This window comes from Chelmon rostratus, chromosome 4 (assembly GCF_017976325.1).
Source record: "Chelmon rostratus isolate fCheRos1 chromosome 4, fCheRos1.pri, whole genome shotgun sequence".
Taxonomy (NCBI): Eukaryota; Metazoa; Chordata; class Actinopteri; order Chaetodontiformes; family Chaetodontidae; genus Chelmon; species Chelmon rostratus.
This window is the reverse complement of record NC_055661.1, coordinates 10,926,137-10,949,006: the sequence shown is the minus strand read 5'-3', so window position 1 is coordinate 10,949,006 and position 22,870 is coordinate 10,926,137. Positions and strand designations below refer to the sequence as shown.

The window sequence follows — 22,870 nt, the reverse complement described above, 5'->3', positions numbered from 1 at the left end:
TTTGCATTTGTGATAAACAATTTCCATTCAGTGGTAGCACTGATGTTAAAGCTGTGATCGATACGGCCATGTGATGCAGGGAAGATGCATTGCTCAAGTCTACTTCAGTGTGAACAGCCTGCTGGTAATGGCATGTGTAATCGTTTGTTTAGTAGGCAGTAAGCGGTACATGCTGATTGAGTGTGTAGTTGGCAGCACCTTAGTATGCAATTTCAAATGCAGTCTGTCACAGTAGGCAAAGCACAGGTAAGAATAATATACCTGAACAACACATCTAATCCGTGGATGTGTAGGAGATTTAATGGTGAACATGAACAATAACTCAGAGCTTGAAACCTAAGTGTTGAACTTTTGCAGCTAAAAGTCAGAATGTAGAGAATAAATCCTAATAACCCAGAGAATGTAATCCTGACAAGCTCAGTGTTGCAGTGTTTGGCTTTGAGAGCGATTGCTGGTTGGTCGGAGTTTAATACACTTGCACTGACATCCAGTATGTAGGACGCATTCTGCTCCGCTTCAGAGAGTTTTTAAAGGCCCTGCACAGCCATGATCTGCACACGACTTCTCCTGTTAGCTGTGTCGGACGGTGGGAAGGTGGGACAATGTACATCTTGATCACTTTATCATGACTCACCTTCAACCTGATCACATCTCTTATGAGCAAAATACCACCTGCGGGAATGAGCATTTATAATAAATAAAGAGTTATTTGATGTACCTTAATATTGATCAACTGGACCAACATGCCTCTAATAGCACCTGTTGATTCATTTGCAGAGACAGCCTTTCATAACATTTTCCAATTGATCAAGTAATTAAATTTTGGTAATTTCATCCAAATGTAGACATGCCACACAAGTCTTTCCAGTACACCCAACATTTTATGCTATCTTCCCTTCATCACGGTGGTATCACGGTGTCTTGTTACTCCTCATATAGTCTGTTGATTAATGATGTGACTCATGAATCAGCATAGATGTTGAACCCACAAAAGTCAAGTCAGTTTTTATTAACAGCCTACTACCAACAGACTGACAAAATTCAACATTTGCTAGTAATTTTATTTTTAGTAGCGATCATTAAGTCACATGACAGATTAATTGCTATGGCCTTTATATACAGAAAGTGGAACAACCACGATGAAGGCAAGAGAGCTGAAATATGATGAGGAGTGCTATTTGTTTTCATTTTGATCAAAATAAGAGTGCTGAATCAATTTTTAACTTGTTACTCTACCTTTTGTATTTAGGACTTGGCTGAACATTAGGAGGCATTCAGTCATTATTGATAAAAGGGGCATTATTGCACTATACTTCAAGAACCTTAAAAAAGAACCAGAGCATCCATCCCATCGCATCATTATGAGGCAGGAGCCTTCACACCTGTACACGTCCCCGAGGGGCTCAGCCTCTGTTTAAAAGTCTTTTAAATGCTGTACAGCGGTTTGACCGCTGGGCGTCGCTGTCCCGTCGCGCAGCCGCCATGCCGGGGCGGGGGAGACCTGACCATTGGGCATTCAGCTGCGGGTCAGGTGGGAAAGAACGGGTGATTGGTTTGCGATCCGCCATACTCTCTCCTGATTGGACAGAAAAGGTGCGAGAAAGAAGAGGTTGAGAGGAGAGAGAGCGGAGCTCCAGCAGCAGTCTGTCCGCTCCAGTCCTCGCACAGTCTGCCGGTGCCGCGCGCGCACACTCACACACACGCGTACACACACACGAACACACACTGAGGGCTGAGATGTGACTGTTAACCAGAGGAATACAACGTGTTTCTGTGGGATTTCTCTTTCTGTCAGACGGATAATGGGAGAGGACAGACGGGGAGTCATGCTGGCCGTGCCGGTCACTTGGGTTGCGGTTCTTCTCTGTGTGGTTACTTGGGTGTGCGCAGTGGAAGGTAGGTGTGCAAAGAGGGGACATTTGTCAGTGCTCAGCTGATGCAGGGTGTAGGCTGGAATTAATGTATGCACTAACTGTGGTTAAGCAAAATTGCCCGGTCAACTCACGCGTTTTTACAACCATAATCCATCTAATGCACTTCCAGTTTAACTTGGTGTCTGCGCAGCTGTCCAACAGACGCCCCTTTTGCGATTTTTAAGTGATATTGCTTTAAGATCTGTCACAGGAAGTTTTCTCGTCCGTCAGGGTGAGCTGGGTGTGTTGGAGCTTTAATATTGATGAATTGCCTTTCAGCACTGCGATTGTGGACAGTGCCGGAATGCAACTGTTAAAGATACTGTCAGTGCCCATGTGTCCCTCCATGTATGAAAAGTAAGCCGCAGGCTCCACTGATTCTCCCTGTAAGAATGTGGTTCATTCCACATTTATACATCCATCTAAGATGTTCTTAATAGCAAAATTGTCTTTTAATAATCTCTTAATCCTTCTTGAGGGACATAAAACACATGCAAAATACTACCAAACATGAAATAACATAATAACGTTTATTCTAAGCACAGTTTTTAACTATAGAGCGTTGTTTTGGTTTGATATTAAAGGCAAACTGTGTCCTGAATACACCAATAATCTGACTTCACTTACAGCTCTGTGACGTTCTCTGACATGAACATACTGAAGCATATAAAAACATTACTGTGTTCCCTCTCTGCTCTGTTGTAGCTCCTTTAACACGCTCCTGCTCACCTGGAGCGGCAAGGTGAAGCACATTTATAGCTCACAGGTGCTCAGTTGCTCCATGTAGCTGCTGCCACCTCCCCCACTTCTGCACCTCCCGCTCAACATCACCTCTCGCTCCTCCTCCTGCTGTTTCCTCCTCTCCGAACATCACCTTCTGCCTCTTTTGTTCCACCTCTCCTGCTACTTCTCTCCGAGCACTCCTGCTGCATCTCCCTTTGCTTCTCTTCAAACATCACCTCCTGCTTCTCTTGCTGCACCCCACCAAGTGTGACCTCCTTCTACTTCTCCCATTACCAACTAATGCTCCTGCTGAATCAGCCCTCGTTCCTCCCCGAGCATCACCTCCTGCTGCTACCTTTCTGATAGCTGTAGCTGCTTCTGCTCCTCCCCATGCACTGTTGCTCCGTCTGACATTTCTCCCCAAGCGTCAATGAATTGTTGCTGCTCCTTCTTTTTTCTAAGCATCTCCTGCTGCTCCTCCTGTTGCACCTCTCCATGCATCTACTCCTGTTCCCCTATACCTCCCTATTCTCATCAACCATGATATCCAGCTCCTTCTTTTACTCCTTCCCAAGGATTACTCACTAGTTCTCCCATTGCTTTTCTCCTACTGACCTCCCCAAGAATCATTCCTTGCTCATCCACAAGTATTACCTCCTGCTACTCCTCTTTGAGCATCTCTTAATGTTGATGCACCTCCCTATGCATTCCCTATTAATCCCTCTGTTTCTTCCAAAGCATCAGTCGCTGTTGCTCCCGCTCCTTATGCACGCAATGCACCTCTCAGAGCATCCTCTCCAGCTGCAGCATCAAATTCTACTCTTGCTGCCCCTCCTCAAGCACCACTTACTCCTCTTCTTCCACAGGCATGACCTGCTCCATTTTCTTATCCTCCCCAAGCATCACATACTGTATGTCCCTTTGCTCCTCCCCAATTGTCACTTCTTGCCTAAAAGTTACCATTGCTACCTCCTCTCTGTTCTTCTTGCTCCTCCTCCTCAAGCATCTCCTCCTACGCTTGCCACTTCCTCAATATCCCCTTCCCCCATACTCCTCTTCCTCACCTTCTTATAGATCTTCTTTACCAGTCTTCAGACAAGTCCTCCACCTCTCTGCTTTGTTCCTCTCCACCTTCCTTTTGCTTCCTCTCCTGCTCCTCCTGCAGCATCCCCAATCAGCCTCCACTCCCATGTCTTCTACCACTTCTCCTCCTGCTCCTCCTCCTGCTGCTGTCCCTTATGGAAGCGCTAGATTAGTCTACTGCTGTGTTTTAATGGTGCGCGTAATGACGGGCTCCGTAGTGAGTCTCCCCCATTATGAGACATGTAAATGTGTTGAAGGGCAGGTCTATTTTGATTAAACAGAAAGCTGTGTTTGTGTGTGTGTGTGTGTGTGGGAGAGAGAGGTAGGAGGTTAAGATAGAGAGGAGAGACAAATAGGTACCGTGTGGGTGGTGGGTTGTTTTGTGGTCACGGTGGCCTTTTCATGGTAAGTAGGTGCCTAATGAACTGGTGTATAAGCTGATCTGAGTCTGTTGGTGTAAAACAGACCCACTGCTGACACAGTCGCTGCTGTTACCTCTGCTCTGTTTACACTTTATCACTTCTCCCAAACTTCCAGACTTCCTCACGGATATGCCAGTATCAAGAAATTGCAGTACAGAAATGCCTAAGATATGTTTTGAAAAGTCATGTGGGATTAAACTCTAAGACCCAGCGATCAATCCATCAAGTGATAGATCAAGAAAATGACAGACGGTGAAAACAGCCCATTACTGTCTCCCAGAGTGCAGGTTGGCATAGTCAGACAGCTTTTTTGTCAGACTAATTTGCATTTGAGGAGCGAGAACCACTAGAGTTTTCTTGGTTTTGCTTGGAAGATGATAAATATTGTTGCTGATCCATTTTCTGTCCGCCTACTAATCAATTAATCAACTAATTGTTTGGCCTCTGATCTGTTGATACACAGTATATACTGGTTGGACAATGATTCATCGAAGCTTTGATTGCATGGAAAGGAACAAAACGCACTAAAAACAAGTATAAATTAACAGATAACGATGAGTCATGACAGCCTGCTTTAATTCTAATAATAATAATTAAAAAAAAAATTATGTTCATAAAGCAGGCAGCATATTCACAGGGAAAAAAGACTGAAATGATTAATCAGTTGTTATAGAATTAATTATCATATAGTCGCAGATTGATTTTCTGTGAGTCAATGAATCACTTCAGCTACATTTCAGTGTAGTTTATCATTAGTTATTTTTATTTAGGTTTGATGAGACTGAAATAAATAAATAAAAAGAAATGCAGCCTATTTTCCCAGGTTACATCTACCTTTATTATATATCATTTCATTTCCAGTGAAGTTCAGTTCAAAATCCCACTCAATCATTACAACTCAACGACTCATTGATATTGCCATCTCAGTCAGGGTGTAGTGTTTTCTCTGTCTGCTGCTGTGTTTCTTCTTTCTGTTTCTCTTGAAATGTCTTGTCGCCCCGGCCCTGCTGATTGCTTTGTATGAAGTGAGTGCTTTGCCAGATTTGAAATTTTGTCCCCATCGTATCTGTTGTTTACTAAAGTGCCAGCAGCTTTTTAAAAGTGTGAAGTCACGCAGTCACTGCTGATTTGGGAAAGAGTGAGGATGCAGAAATGTGGGCCACAATACTGGAAAAGTGTGGAGGGAATATGAGGAATACATCATTCTGGCTATGGCTATTTGCTGTCATCTATGTAGCCTGAAATTGCTGCACTAATACAATGACCTGCACATCCCCTCAGGATTTACACCTTTTCAGGGAGACCCAAATGCAGCACAGTAATCCAGCATTTGACCCTGTAATTTTGAAAGTCAATGCGAACCCTGACCCAGCGGATATTGGTGGGTATAAGTGCTACATATCCTGCAAAAAAGCCGCGGGAGGGGTGGCAAAGTCATCTGTGTCTGAACCAAATGTCCAGTCAGCAGCAGGCTCTGTCACTGAAATTGCTGATTTGTGTCAGTGTTGAGTGTCGAGGGGTCGAGGAGTGAATTTCCTTCGACTCTCTCACGCAAGAGCCGCTGCCATGGTTTGAGCCTAATTTAGAAATCTTGAATCCTTGTGCCGCTGATTTAACCCCTCTACAGAAGCTAGGCTGCATGTAAATTGTGCACTGTATACATGACTACGCTGCACATATTATTTCTGCTCCTGCACGTAAACTATTCCTGTCCTTTTCCCTGGAGCCTGAACACATACACGCCGTGTCCCATCTGTCATCTTGTGGGGATGCTAAAGGTTAAACATGGTAGATCCTGCTTCACACGCTGGTATTAACATGACAAGCTGTAATTTGTAACGTTATTCAGTACAAGTGCGTGTTTGTGTGTGTGTGTGTGCAACAAATGATGAACAAATGATCGACTCAGGGAAACCCATCACACACTTATTGCGAAGAGATATGCAGATGACACACTGCGCTGCCGCCACACACACACTGTACCCTGCACCATGCTCTGCCAGCTCATGTTTTAAAGATGTGGTTTCTATGTTCATCTGGTGACAGGTCATCAATGTGACAGACAGATGGTTGAACTGGGGAAAAGTAGGAGCTTGGGAGAAGATCCTTCACACCAGTCCTGAGGCTTTTACTCCAGTGTTTCCCAGTCTATTTTTCCTTCGGGCCTCCCTCCAGCATTAAATATTTATTTCGACACAGCATTCAAATGGTTTCAGAATACATTTGGTTTTCTTCTTCTGTAAGATACTAGGAACTTGTGGGAATATTTACCTCAGAGTCCCGGGCTTTTGGTGAGGTATTTCCCACAGAGAACTGGGCGTCAAGAGGCAATTTCATATCAGTCAGTCTGGTATTAGACAGTGCGCTTCTCTGTACCCACAGGTTAGCAGACTTCAGTATCACAGTTTTCAGTGGTTCAGGAAGTCATTTCTAGCAAAACATGCTCAATGTTTACTGAGATGTGATTAATAAGTTCTGTAAGTGTGAAAATATATCCTTAATCATGAATCTTCACACCTTGGCTGTGATTTTTCACACAATTCAACAACCCCTTTCTTATATTCAAGGAAGAACTTGTTTGTCCACTCGATCCGTGATGAGTCATGTCTGTTGGGAAAAGTAGCATTTTTAATGCATACTTTTGGCACCATTTCTTTACCAAATGTTTGGGCCACAATGTACTTCTCTTTCTGACTTCTGTGGATGAGATGTGAACAACATGATCTAAAATTCTTTATGCTGTATCTGCAGTTGTAGCCAGCAATTTTGAAGTCCCAAATCTTCTCTAAATGCTGTACAATAAAGTTACACAACATTTGAACATTTTCCATTCAAAGTTGCATTAACACGAGGTAGACCCCCTTCAATGCATAGGGCAAAAAATTAAATATTCATGCCGTCTGGCAATGCAGGGCCTGCCTGACACGGCCTTATTAATTTCTTATTGTTCCAGAAATTTACTCAGAATGCAAGAGCTGAAAATTAAACATCTTTTAGCAAGTCCTCATTTTGGTCAAACACAAAACACAAACACAAAAGTCTCATGTCTACATTTTTGTCTGTAGCAAAACCAGTCCTGTGTAACTGAATAGCGAAAGAGAGAGAGAGAGAGAGATTATTTGGCATTTATTTGTGCATGTAGAACAGGACAAGAGGATTGAAAAAATCCATTAGATGGCACAAGAGCTGAAGCGCATACATTGCATTAAACCTACACTAATAGAATGTTGTTGCGGACATAAACATAAGGATAAATGCTCCACTATGTTCACCAGAAAGTTGCTAACTCTGTCTGCCAGTTGGTGCTGAGCAGGTCGTGTAGAGTTAGTTTATCAGGGCTTTTACGCTGAAACCAGCCGTCTGCTGGAAATGAGGTTGAGAGCTTTGAGACTAAACCAAAACAAAACCAAAATGATGAGCTAAAAGACATTAAATTTCTCAGTAGAGCTGAGGGGAACTGCAGACTTGGTGATAATTCTCTGTTGATTAGAGCAGCCTTAAGCTTGACATGGAAAATCCATGCTGGTTTCGGAGAGGGGAACTATAAGCTTACAATATGCAGGCATCTAGAAAGTGCTGTGAATAACGCTGCTGCATAAAACCTGCCAAGTGAATATATTGTTCATATCAACAACAGTCAGTCAGCGTCTATTTAACTACAATCACTATTTCTCCTCCACAGCTGTCATCGCTGACATGTTTAAAAGCATAAATTGATTTTAACTGCAGAAATGCAGAAGGCTTGCACATTATAAAACACTTCACCATCCGAGCTCCTCGGGTTATTTGCATAACAAACCAGTCTAAATAGATTATATTTCCCTGATATGAAACGATAATTGATACCGTTAGAGAACAGAGCGCTGGTGGGCATAAAAGGAATGAAAGAACCCTTTGTTTTCACCTAAAATTCTCCCCTTCCTTTCACTTGGGTCCATTATACTGTCACTTCAACTAATTTGCAGCTCAAAGAGTCACATCAATACACCGCTATGTTAGACAGATGTCAATGGCATGCTCTTTGAGTTGCTCTGCCTTCTCCTTTTCAACACGCAAGGTAAGCAGTAGCATCAATTACCCTTTGTTTCAGGCAAAGGCAGTATAATTTCTCTACACCTTCATTTGTCTTGACCTCAGGCCTCTCCCAGACATCTTTATCTACCGGCTGTAGACAAGAAAAACAGGAGAAATGTAAGAGTCTGAAATATGCAACCACTGCTTTTAAAAGCAAATCGGCCATAACAGGAAGCAGAGATTGCTCCAGAATGTCTTTTAGTTTTCCTGTAGTGATGGCATGATGACATTATTCCTCTTCATAAACATCTGCAAAGCTGGAATTAGTCACTGTTGCCTGGTAAATTACAGAAAAAACATCAATTGATTCTGTTGAATCTATTAATGAATGAACACTAATTCTCAATATAATGTATGTGGAGTGTTTTCATTCTCTACAGTCAAATTGCTGTTCAGAAATCAATAAACTATAATACACTTAATCAGTTTATTACATGTTCATTGCTATTTAATGTATTACTGAATAAGGCTTAAATCTTTGTGATGACTTCTTTCATGAATAACAAGTAAGTGTGAGGGATTACAATTTGAAATTCAATAATGTGTGTTAGATCAGTAATAGAACTCCAGTAATTCTCTCAAACATTTTTGAGGATTGGCTTATTTGACATCTTACTGGGAGTTTAGTAGCGGGCTGATATCAGTTTTGTTTTTCTCAGTGGTCAGCAGACAGACTGGTCTGTGATGTGTTAGTGTACTGCCCTAAAAGTGGAAAAATGCTCCTCTTTACTGGAGTAATTGTCTTATTTATGTGTTGTTTGTTGATTGGTAGCTACCAGTGGCTAACTGGTAAACCTACAACCAGGAATCACAGGTTTTGATCATAGTAAGTGTGAACCTTCTGTGTGCGGCCACTGGGGCTAATGTGAAGTGCCCTGTGACTGTGACATAAGCTCGCTGTTGATGGTTATTGAATTGTAATGCCTCCAAATGGTAGACTGACAAACCACAATGTCACAGTTTCTGCTTCCACACGTGTTAAACACAGACGTGACGTGGAGGCGAGGAGGCTTGGAAGCATCTTTGACGGAGCTTGCTTGAGTAATGTAACCAATTACTTTGCTGTTGAGTGAGTAATACAGTATTAGTATTAACCCCTTGACGCATGAATTTATTTAGAATTATGTTAAAAATTAATTCTTTGTGTTTTTGCTTTCAAATTGATCCTAAATTAATAGGAGTTTGTTAATTTTTCTGTAGCACATACAATAGATATACATTTAGGTGGGTTCACCAACTAGATTAGGATTCAAACAAACAGTATATGTCCAGCATCTTTTTTGGGTATTCAAAATTAATTTATTTCATCCAAACAGCCACGAAATTTTGTTCTATCTGCTATTATTGCTGTCTGTAGCATCTTAATTTCCCTGGCATGAGATCAGTGAAGTTAGATCTTATCTTACCTTATCTTATGTAAGCCAGAATTCCCAGGGGGGCACAATTCTAGCAGGGGGCATGGGGCCGCTTCCCCAGAAGAAAATATAATGATGCAATTTCCTGCAATTTGACCCATATATTCAAAGACATCTGTGGGGATTATTTTGAATCTTCACCAAATCAGTGTTTGTAGCTCATATTCTCCCACTTTATATTAGGGTAAATACTGAATTCAGAGACTTTCATGTCAGTTATTTTACTTTCAAGGGTCACAAGTTCACATAAAAAGACTGTGTCCACAATGCAAATCAATGTAGAGAATAAGGACAGTGAAGCCACAAATGAAAAGAACCTGCCAACATGTTAATAGCTGCATTTTCAAACACAACACACAGGCGGCAGCATGAGTTCAGATGAGACTTAGGTGACATCACGTAACAGCCAATGAGAGCTCAGTCACAGAATGGGTGGGGGTGGTGGTGGGGGTGGTGGTCAAGTGTAGAATTTTCATGCCTACCATCACATCTGTCTGCAAGACTCCAAAACGAATAACTAGCCCTCTCTGCCTCAGCTACTATCTTGAAAGAAAACTTTGCCTATATTTCTCAAATGCAATTAAGCGTGTATAACTAATTACATTTCATTTCCAGCTTGAATGGCCGTGATGCATCGGATTAAATGTACACTCTGTTCCTCTATTCTGTTCTATTCGTCCACACTGCATGCCGCATACTGCGGCTCTGAGCTTTAGACCTTTATAGCTCAGCATATGATTGAACATAATGGCCCATTATTTATTTGCTGGTTGAGAGTGGGCTCTCTGCCAGCCTCTTCAGGGTTCCTGCTGTGGGCATATGGTCTCACAGATAGCCATGCTGGATATTAAGGACTGTGTCACCGCTGAAGCAAAAGAAAAGAGGGAAAAGGACATAATGGGTGAGGCAACGCACATCACTGATTTTGCCTCACTTTGAAAAGGTTGTGGGTTGAAAAAGGTCCCTCATCAGGAATATTCAGTTAGTTTTGATTTGAACACTATAAATGTTGTTGAGATCTTAAAATGCATCAAGGGAGGAATGATAAAGATTTAAGTGCAAACAAATTAGAAATAACATTAATTTTTCATTCTTAATGTCTCAACTTCCTTTTCAATGAATTGATTGAAGGATTGATTCACAAGTTTTCAAGTATGTCTTGAAACATGAGTCAGGTGACCAAATGAACGAGGAAGAGGTTTTGCTCGCTGTAATTATTCCTCCTCTTGCAGCCCATTCTTATTCCCAGAGCGTCAAATACCAAAGCTTTGTCACACGCCTTGCCATCTCATTCAGATGCACAACGTACTCTTTAGTACCTGTATGCTTTCAACAAGCTCCAATGTAAACCCATTAGACATGTTCTCATCCCAGCAATGCTAAAGGCCTTTCTGCCAGCAAATCTTTCTAACACTTGGTTAATGTTGTGAAAGCTGTTCACTCAGGTTAAGGCACAGAGGTGAAGTCATGGCTACCCCACCTCCACCCCTCTGAGGACTTTGTGGCACTTTATACTACGTCACCTTGCTCTGAGCATCTAATGGTCCATGGGTCACGAGGCACGCTAAAGGGTACCTCGTAAAGAGATAATTTTGTACTAAAAAGGCTGTAGTTTTGGAAGACTGTCACTTGATTTGTCCAGTTTACACAGCTGAGTACGTTATTGCACAGAAAGAGGATGTTGTATTTTGTCCACCATAACTTGCATTGGTGTGTGCATTAGGAGGGGATCTTTTCTTTTAATGGCTGGTCTGAACATGAGGAATAATTTGATTTGTCTGCAGCTGTCGGAAATGATTTGGCATTTTGACAAGACCAGAAATTGTTTCTGGATGTTAAAAAAGCATCTTTGCCTCTTGCTCATTATTTTATTGTAGTTCTCTGCTTGCACAGTCCTGCGTTTCCAGTTCAGTTTAAACTTTATCAACTCACGGTAGGCTGAGCAAGTGTCCGCGTGCCGTTATACTCGGCTTCACACTTGCTCGGTTTCATCCACACCTGCCTTTTACAGCCACAGGCCTCTGTTCTGATGGCCACTAAGCTGCTCTGCTGGAGCAGTGGGGCATTCAGCGGCTCTGCTCGGGAACAGAAGGAAACTGACCGCAGGAAAAAGAAAGATTATTGTTCAGGTCCGACACATGTACTCCGAGTGTCGACTTTTGTCTGGCGAAATGTCACACACTTGAACTGTGCACGTAGCATGACCCCACATTTCAGGCTTTTTTTGTGGTTGCATTTTTTCCCCCTCTTGTTCTCCTGAATAAATTCAGCACAACGGGGGCAAAGCAAAAACCAGGGCAGAGCAGACAGGCAGGAGAGCGACGGGGGCAATTTTAGTTTGACAGTTTTACTCTGCGTGACAGCAGTTTTGATAGCAAATCTCCTGAGAGCTGGAGGGAGCAAAAGAGGGATGAAGGAGGATAGAGAATGAGTCAAAGCAAGGAAAAGACAAAAAGAGTGAGACAATGAACCCAGTGGTAAGTCTTCTGCAGTGTGATATATGGAGCAGAGAGCCAATAAGTGTCAGGTCCCTCCCACCAGGGAGCCATTTTAACAAGCTCTTACAGTTTGAGTGGCTGTTAATCTGGCCTGGAAATTTCTGACTGCTGTGGAATTTAAATTATAAAGACGTGAACACATACATAGGTTTACACGAGTAAGCAAAATATAGCAACGCTTCCTATCAGCATCTGCGCTTGTGTGAGCCTTCTGTCTTAAACTTTTGATTCGTCCACCAAAGTACTACTGCTTTTGCATTACTATTTTTATAAGGTACGACTCAGATCAAATGAAAAGAGAGAGAAGACATGGGAACTCCAGGGATGGCATACAGCACCCTGTTGGCCATGAGCCTGAATCAATATTCACACTGCAAACGGACAATGCACTGTGTGCTTTGAGCCACTGGTCCACCTGGACGCTTCCTGAGCTTTGACATATTTTTCATCCCAGAGTGAGAAAATGAATTTTTTATTTGGGTCCTGGCCTGAACCCCGGCTGCATTATCCAGAGTACACACACCGCCGTGCAGTATACTCACTGGAACACTCGACAGTGTGGTTTTGAGTATAGCCAAGTAATTACTACACTGCACACTTAATTTTATTCTTTTCTCAGCCACTGCATGAACAGAAGAAAGTCTGGCACAAGTTGAAATCATGTTCACTTTGATATTCATCTCTTATGGGAGCCATGAAGGTGAACAGATGCACCTCAGGGAGCGAATCACTAGGCCGAGAGCATCCCTCCCGTTTTACTTCTCCTGTGTTCGACCTTTCTCTCCTGCTGTCCTCCTGTTTGTTGTGTGAATTTTGATTTGTTAATTATTTTTTCTGCGATCAGTTTGCTGCCAGCCAAGCTAGCTGTTATGCTAGCTTTCTGCAGCTAGTGGGTCACTAATGCATTATTTAACTAAGCAACTGTTAAAATTACTGTTGCTAAATGTTATCATTACCAGTTTTACTCTTTTCTATTTTATTATTCTTAGTAGAATAATTATTGTGTTGTACTTGCTCTGGGAGTTCACAATTATGTCAGCTCTTGGCACACCTACTGAGTGCACTTTTCAACACCATGAATGCAGCATTTTCATTGCAGTGCTCTATGAAGGAAGGATTAAGCCCTCTGTAACTCTCTAGAAGCACCAAAACTGCAGTTCCTCAAATGGCCACTTGAGGCTGGTTTCAAAAGTGGGTCAATTCCCGTAGACCCCCTAAATAAAATGTCCGAATTTACATCAGAAATATACATGTTTACAGGCTAGTACAATCCACGGTTGTGGTCTCTATAGCTAATTTCCTGGTCCAGGGAATTAGATACAGGGAGTGAATATTTATGCATAATTATGGGCATGGCTGCTTTGATTGACAGGAAGCTGCAGCCAGGCTTCATTTGGCCTCCTCAACTCTACCCACGCTGCACCTCTTTACCCATTTATGAATTAGCCAAGAGCAGTCAGGCACTGCCAAGGCGGTGACAACCAGAGTCACTGTTCAGCTTCACAGCGGCACTTCAGAAAAGTATCAGTGACGTCACGGAGACCACGGCCATGTTTTATATAGCCTGTGGCGGTAGCCTGTGCGCTCGACAACAACACATTCATTGACACACATACAGACAAATCAGTGTTGGATTCAGATGCATTTCTTATATCTTTATATTGGTTAGGTAATAATAGGTCGGACAGTCGGTCTTATTGTACAAGACTAATTCATTCTTACAACATATGTGGTTTAACTGTTCTTTATGTTTTTTCATCTTTTACTAAAACTGTAATTTATGTATCATTGACTTACTGTGTTGAATTACCAGTACTAATTTCACTCTTTCAAAATTGCTTCCAGTAAATAGTCCAAAAGCCAGTTCTTCTTCAGCTTTTATTGGAAGTGGCCTGTTTGATTTGCTGCATAGCTGTGCACCTCCACACACACAGCGAGGGCAGAAGGAGTATTCTCAACAGACACTTAACATTTTGAGACAAATTGCATTGCAGGGCTATTTTTTCCCACTAAGTCACTCGACTCATACTTCTTGTTCATTAAAAGTCTCAAGTAGTTTTGATGAAATGCTCATTTAGGTTAACAAATATAATGTTACTCAAGATAAATGTGACATTGTTTCCACACTGTAATAAATGATTCTGTGGTCATGTAGGTTTTAACTGATGAATTTGGTAAAGTATATTCAATATTAATGTGTCCTTGATTTTGTCGTGATTATTTAAGTAAAATTCAAATAAAAATGTCTTGAATAAAACCAGCGTATTTTGGATTAATTAAATATAAGCTTTCTGTTCATGCAATTCTAAACGGAGAGAAAATTGAATAAATCCAACTTAATTGAACCTGTCAATTTTTAATTGAAAAGCACTTCCTGTTAACCGCGCTTTTTGAATTTGGCAGGCAAAACATGCAGATGGGCAGTTACCCTCCTCCACTTTACTCATCTATGTAATCTGGTTAACTGTGGTAAGTAAACTTATTTTGTCTGTACTGGGATGGTGAAGTCAATACATGTCTATGGTGCATGCTGAATTATAATACAACATGAGCAGAGCATAGCACACAGAGAGAGAGAAACTCAGCAGCAGAAAGCCGGCTTCTGTTAGCTAACTATGTTAACTATGTTAATATAGGCTAGTATTGTGATAGTGTTTCGCTTCCAAAATGGAAACGTTCGTATTGCTGATAAAAGCACAAGCTTTTACTTTGAAAGATGTCGGTTATTATTCCGATATGGTGTTGCCCATGTTGCGTTAGTGTTATTCATATGTCCTCGGCATGTACTTATTAAATCCTGCCGATAATCATGTTGGGGTTTGTGTTGCGATCAGACACTTTTCCATATCGAGAAATGATCAGGATTATCGCGCTAAGTATATTGAGCTTTTATTTCCAAACTCTACTTGCTGCACTTCCGTTAACTTAACTTCCGCGTTGTGTTGGACCGTTTACCACGCAGGTAACGTTATCACTTATCTCTGTTCTTTCGCTGTTTTGTCATCACGTTAAGTTACCTCGAAAACGCATTAAGTCAGTGTTACGTTTTAGGGCTTCAATTTTATTGAGGTTTACTGTTACTCTTAATTCATAATCTCCCGCCAGCCGCGAAAAGTCGAATCAGGTCGGCGAGCTAACATCACGGTTGCGTCAATAAAATTCTTCTGACAATATGTGAGGAGCAATGTGGTACCATTCGTTTTATGTCCAGCATATGCAGGGTTGATAGTTTAAAAGTTTAGCGAACTTCGTGTGGTGTGTGTGTGTGTGTGTGTGTGTGTGGTGGGGGTGGGGTAGGGGGCGTGTCAGGACATGCTGCTGTGATCTGTTTGTTTGTTCTACCTTTGCATAAAACTCAGTAAACATTTAGTCAATCACTTATTATATGATAGTAATTATGTGTTCAAGTGTACAACAATTAGGTTTTGCAATTCATTTAAAATATGAAATATTGAAATAAAGTTAAATTAACAAGGTTTGTTTTTGGAGTAACTCTCACATCTAGAATGTAGGCTATAATTGTTTAAAATTTATTTTCTTGCTAGACTGGATGTCATCAGTGTACATATATGTTGACAATAAAGAGATGCAAATATTGATATACCAACCAGCCCTACAATACACCATATGCATGTGATTGATACATGGATGGTTTTTATTTTATCTGCAATTAAACAGAAAGGCACATTTTGTAATTAACATGACTGTGTTTCTCTTATGTGCCCCCAGATGAGATGGCAGTGTAAAACCTGTGGATACAGAGCAACGACAAGAGGTGATCTTCTGACCCATTACAGGCTACAGCACAGGACATTTGAAACTGGAAATTCGGTACCTTGTCTTGTCCATGATAGGACAGTGTAGCCATGCCCTAATGTTTCTTAGTTCTTCTCGACAGGTACTCTGGCAACTGTACACATTTTTGTTTTCACAAAATAGTGTTCAAGGTCATAATTTGTAAAAGTTTGCAATGAAATGCTATAACTTTTATAATAAAAATGTTAATTTTGGCAAGCATTTTATGTGTGATTTGTTAATTTCTGAGTTTTATTTCCTCTGTTCTTCCTGGTACCCAGTGTAATCTCACCTTAAAATGTAGATCATGAGATAAACACAATATATCTAAGTAAGAATAATATTTCGATTTAATTAAATCCACTGAGTAAATTCAAATAAATTAACTGATTAAGATATTTCATTATTACTCAATTACATGGTACTTGTATGTAGAATTTAATTATGTTTTATTAATACTTTTTACTAATTTAGACATTTCTCTTTTTGATATATACTCAATATTTTTGTTTAGGTTTTAATTATTGCCTTTTTGTATTTTAATTAAATCTACTCATATTAAATGGTTAACTCCAAGGGGTCTCATTTAATTAAAATTTACTCAATTACAAATCTGATAATATTTAATTAATAATATTGCGTGCAATCTGTTGCCTCAATTTTATTGAGTAAATATGGTATATCTTTCTTTACAGTGCAGTGTCATTTTGGCCCAGATGCAGAGCCACCCTGCTGTGTAAAGGGAACGGGAATAATTATTTTGTGGCCACGTCTCAGGAAAACCTGCAGCCAAGAAGAAAATGACATTTGAGGGGCCTGATATGGAAGCTGCAGTAGTGACCAGGCAGCTACAAAGAAGCTGTAAACAAAGTCAAATATGCATTCTGTCAAAAACCAAGCAATCGTACTGACAAACATAATCCTGCCCTGGCTGGTGACATTGATGAAATATTTAATAGCTATTTTGGCAGGATTTTGCTCTCAACAGTCAAGCATGACACCAGTTATATGAGAGTCCAGCGTGTACATGGCTTACTCACTCTGCTCCTCTGAGTGAACTGTATCTATTTAAGGGATTTAAAGGAGGACTTAAGCAAAGAGTAACAGTCCGTTGGGGAACCAATTTTTACTTGAACACTGACAAACTGTGCTTCAAGAACCACAGAGAGTCAAACACAGCAGTGAGGGAGGCAGAGGTCAAGATGGGGAGGGGGGAAGGAGAGATCTACAGAGGACAGGTGGAGCTGTGCTGCAGTCCTCAGGGTCAATCAAGGAGGAGACACTGCACATCTCTATGACAGCAGGTCAAACTGTGTGTGTGTGTGTGTGTGAGTGTGTATGGATGCACTTAGTCAATGCAATGCAGCTGACTACACATCACTTGACTTTGAAGACCCTCATACACTTTGCACTTACACACACAAAGAGAGCATCTCCATAGTGCGCGTGATGAGCGTCGTACCCACCAAAGTGACATGGATCAGACCGCTGATGGCTGAATCAAAGACAACAAGGTAAACTTTGAGTCACTCCAGAAGCTGTATACCACGGATTTCTTTTCATCTTTTCCCTGAGTTTACTGAAGTCAAATTTAACCCCGGCCTCTCCTTCTGACCCCCATTCCTCAAACTCCTTTGCAACTGATCCTCCTCAGGTTTCTACCTCAAGGAGCGCAGAGGTCCCCTCTCAGGGCCAAACATAGCTCTCACATCGCTGAAATTGTTTACACATGCTTGGTTTACCTTACCTTGCATGCAGAATTTACATAATCATCCTCACTGACTCAGAAAATAGCTGTGGCGGGTCGCGGTGCAGGTGACCTTTCGGCGAACTCCACCACTGCACTTCCACCCCAAATCTCATTGTGGTCTCTTCACCTCTGTGACTTTAATGTGATGAGTTTCTGAACAGAGAGTTCAGAGTTTTTAGGAGTTTTGGGTTTTTTTTTTTATGACTGTTCAGTGCTTGCACGATTTCGCAGCACCTCTCCAAATTGTGCAAAAGCAGCCTCTCACCATTTTAATTAAGTAACAGGGGATCTGAAGTGGTACATTTAAAAACACTTCATGTAACAATCAGAAACATTCATTCCACTGTGTGGAACAGTAATCAAATTTGATTTGGATTTTTTTTTGCAACAATTAAACTACAATTTCATGCAGCCTATTTAATTTGATTTACAAGTTGATTTATATCATTAACGAGCAATTTGTAAGTCCCTTTCTTCTTGAATTCTCTGGCCAACTCTGGTGTTAAGTGGTTATTACTAATATCTCTAAAAACATATGCCATATTGACATGTGTGCACCAGTCACACATTAGTTGGTAATCAAGCAGTCTGCTCAGACACCTTTTGATTTCTAAAAGTGGCATTCTTGCCAAAATTGATAGCAGTAGATTAAATCTTTCATGATTTGTCTTTATATCCTTTTCATTTTATTTATTTCTCTCTAATAAGGACACTCCAGAAACAGATGTTGCAGGGCAGCAACAAATGGTTATATTTGCCACAATTTATTTCTCAATTAATGAATTAAAGTCTCCAGTCTCTTGAGAAGCAAGAACAAATACATAAATAAATAAATAAAAAATACAGTTTTGGTTAAAAAAATGACTTAAATAAAAATAGCTGCTGCTTAGTGTTCTGTCAGTTTACTGATCAGTTTTAGCTGTGGTGCTTTTTCACAGAGAGTACCACAGACGTATTTTGTTTTTATCTCCACTGTGTTGGTGTTCAAAGTCAAGAAATTGCAAAGCCTTGACATATGAAAACAAAAATGTCTGTCTGCTGGAGTAACATTGGTATTGAAATAGGTTACGTAAGAAAAGGTTGTAATACCACAAGTAAAAGTCCCGCACTCATAATGTACTTCAAGTATCAAAAGTAAAAGTGTATGTATGTAGAGTGGTTACTACAACGTTGTATTATTATATTACTGTATCATTATTATTGATGTATTAATATGTAAGTGGTACTTTAATGTTGTTGTTGCTGCTAAAGATTGAGCCACTTTTAACTGCTTTATCCATTTTTCTTTCATAGTTTAATCTTTAACAATGGATGATAATTTATAAACTGATCCTAAATCTTAATCTGAAAAGGAACTACTAACATAAGGTCTTAGGTGACAGACATTGTATATACAAAGATGTAGCACTAGAACAACACCAACCCAGGTCCCTTCCTCTCAGAGGTCGTGCTAGCAGCCACTCTACCTTCACATTGCGGTCGACAGCGAGTCTGGTATCGTGCGGCTCCACACTGACATGACCAGGCTTCATACGGCGCGAGCATGTGTCTCTTAGCCACACTGCGCATTCTGAGTTAGCATAAGGTGTCTCACCGAGCTAGCGGATGTCTTCCAGGCTCGAACATCTGTCAACAGATTGACCCGCTGATAGAGCGAGGCTGTCAGGGGAGATGCAGCAGAGGCTTGGTGGCATGTGGTCAGCTGATATCTCTGTCTTTCTCTCTTTGCTCATTTCTGTCTCTCTCTAGCTGTCTCCGGGGAGACAAGCGGAGACACATGCTGACATGTGATAAACAGATCTGTGACTAATGGTCTGCTTTAATAGAATACAAATGAGATGATTAGACAACCCCCTTCACAAAATAATGCTCAAAGCTGGAGTCTGCTGCTTTTTAATTATATATACAGTATTATATCCCATCTGTACGGGTGTACAATTAAAACTGGTACATCGCTTTGCAGTATGCTTTGATTTTGGGAAATATTGATCGGCTTGTCAGGTCGCGTATGTCAGTAAAGTAAATAATATATTCATGCTGAAATTACCTTGTCAGTCATCAGCGTTTCACTCTGCTGGATTTCAGCAACACTCCTGCCGACTCTTCGACTTTTCTTGGAATTCCAGTGTGTTGGCTTGTTGTTTCCTTGGGAAAACCTACAGAGATTTAAAAAAGTCATACTGCAGAGAAACATGAAAATAGGTGCAGCGTATGTGCATCAAAGCTCTGTTTAGTCTTTTATACAGCTGAAGTTTTTAGCTAGTTTGGTAAATTGATCAGCTGATGAATAGAAAATGAATCAATAGCAATTTTAAAAATAAGAAAATTGCCAACAAATCACTGGTTTTAGCTTCTCAAATGTCAGTTTGCCAGTTTTCTTTCTTCCTTCTATTAAGATTAACTTAATATTTTGTTTGGGCCGTTAGTTGTACAAAAGCAATATGTCAATTTATTTTCTGACATTTTATAGAACAAGTGATTCATCAATTCATTAAGAAAATAATCAGCAGTAAAAACACTAAAGTACTGCAGTTTTAGTTTTTCTCATGCATTACTTGGCCATGTCTGATGTTTGCTATTAAAAAAGGAGCTTATATGAAGAACTGGACCACATTCAGAACAACTTGAATGATCTGTGTCTTCATACAAAGATGTATAATTGTAGGCTCGGATGAAGATGTTGGCTTGTTGCAGTCTTCAGTGTGCTGGGGATGTATTTTTCAGACTCCACATTGACTCAATGCACTTATATAAACTTAAGAAGCTGTAATGCTGCTGTGGGTGTATTCTTTGTGAATATGATGAGCTTGTCACCGTTTGAGACGCAGCGTAGATGTACTTAGACAAACAATGCACACTGTGGCCCATTTCCTTTCAGCTGACTTCTATTCAGCTACATAGTCCTTTTCCATTAGGCGCTTTCTGATCGCAAGTCGCATCTAAAATTATTTTGACGCCCCACTTTGATGGACTCCTGTGGGCCTCTCAATTATTGTCAGTTTACATGTCAAAATGCAAAAGAAATACAAAATGTAAGAGTATTTACTTAAGATTGATTTGATGAAAAATGTGGGGGATTTGGGCTTTGATGTTGGGGCTTGGAGATTAAATGTTGGCGTTTGCGGCTGTAATGCTTCAATGTGTAGCTCTCAGTTCTGCCTCGTCTGATTTTGTGTCCCACTCATCTTTCATTTCTGACTGGCAGCTCTGAGACGTACACAGTGAAAACACTGGAAATCTCTTGATACGCTGAAAGCTCTGCTGGATTTTGTCGCATAGTTTTGAGTTTGTGAGTTTTATGAGAGTTGAGGTTTTAGTCTTATTTACAGTGTACTCCGGATGTCATATTAAAAGTGACAGTTAGTGACTGTTAAACAGATGCTAGTCCAAGTTCATTTGAAGTGCATTACTGCATTATAATTGTATTACACGCTAATATCTATAATAACATCAGCCAGGCAGGGGATAATTACTTATACTTAGCGATACCATCTTCAGGGGAACTCCACTGGCTTTCCTTGTCACGATTAGTACTTCAGTCTACAAAAGTAGTTATACCTAAAATGTCTCATGTCAAGTATAATTGTGTCTTGGGATTGGAGAGTGCACATTTTTAACAGGACCACTGTGATACAACCAGGTAAAATGGAAAAAGAAGTGAGTGCCCAGAACAGGAAGGGGGAGATGATATTGGTTGTATTATGAGGAAGGTAGGATCCAGCATTATTGTAGCTTGACTCACTAGGGACCAAAACTCAGGATAACTCAGCCCCAGTTGCTTCAGTATTGACCATTCCTTTTTAATCTGTCTCTTGTGAGTTCCCCAATATCAAATCACTGAAGCGGGGACATAGGACTGGGGGGAAATGAGAACTGAATATAAAGAGCCCTCATGTGAGGAGAGATCACAAAGATACCAGAAGGAATGGCTATAGATGAAGGAAGGGGCACATAGAGAATGCCTAAGACAGGCTCCAGAATTTTGTGCTATGCCCCTGCACAAAAATGTATGATCAGGATCACTTTTTCCTTATTGATCAATATCAAAAAAATGTTTAATGATGATGTAATGCTGCAAGTTTGAAGAGTATCCTGATAATGAAGCATGAAGCCTGAAGGAAGCAGAGGGTTCATTAGTTAAACTTTGAAATATAATTCATTACCATAAAAAATAGAATAACATAAAGTAATTAGTTAAGCGTGCCAGGATTGGAAATTAACACCAGCCACCAGCCAAATGCTGGTAAAATATGAAAGTGGCTGGTAGGTTTCAGACACAAAATCATGATTTACTGTTGAGTTGCTGGTGAATTTGACCATTAGCCCGCATAGAAATGAACTTTGGAAACATGGTTTGGTTCTGAATATATTTTGTGATAAAAGAATATATTGAATAACATCTAGAGGACATCCACATTCACATCCACTTTCTTCAGCGGCAGCTCAAACAATGCTTTGTAGGAGGAAGTGGCCGAGTGCTTTGACATAGCTTATCATTGTTATCGCCCTAAATTTTACCACGATCGATATCAAGACCGAGATCATGAGCCAGAGGTGCCCATTTCACTTTATATTTGACTGTAAACATAATATACTATACACTATATCCCCTGCAGATGGGGTGCATTAATCACTATTACAATGCAATGTAAGAATCAAATATTATTCTGCAGATAAACAACAGTTCAGCTTCAGCTGGGGATGCACTGATCTGACTTTCCGTCTCCTGATACTCATTCAGACACCTGATCCCCACCTGATATGCAGGTCCAATTCTAACCACTGCCGTTTTTGTTGTCCATCTTTATGAGGCATTCTTGTTGGATAAGTCAGGATCATTAAACAAAGTCCTTTGTAAGAATGCATTTTGCAGAAGGAGTACTTTTACTTTTGATAGTTAAGTACATTTTGATCAGAATACTTTTGCTTAAGTAAGTTGCAGTATTTGCTTCTTTACAAAGGATCCGAGTACTTCTTCCAGCACGGCTGGCCGGTACCCAATCTGCTAAATGTGGCCAGTATTGGGCTTGGTGCATCTTGCTTCAGTATTAATTCAATTATCATCTGTGATCAGTTCAAGAGCTGTTTCCTCTCTCACCTGGTTTTCCTTCACTGAGTCTCCAGGTATATGCCAAATTTCATGTAAAAATCCTGCTGACATGGAAAACACTCTATTTAGACTTGACACCAGAAATCA

The 22,870-nt window shown here is 40.6% G+C and overlaps 1 protein-coding gene across 1 annotated transcript in view; it reads left to right on the top strand.

Moving 5' to 3' along the window:
• Window positions 1-1,802: 1,802 nt before the first annotated feature.
• Window positions 1,803-22,870, top strand: part of LOC121605271 (ephrin type-B receptor 1-like) — an 83,406-nt gene continuing 62,338 nt past the window's right edge. The window contains exon 1 of the mRNA XM_041935133.1: window positions 1,803-1,896. Coding sequence (XP_041791067.1) covers window positions 1,803-1,896 — 94 coding nt within the window. The remainder of the gene's footprint in view (window positions 1,897-22,870) is intronic.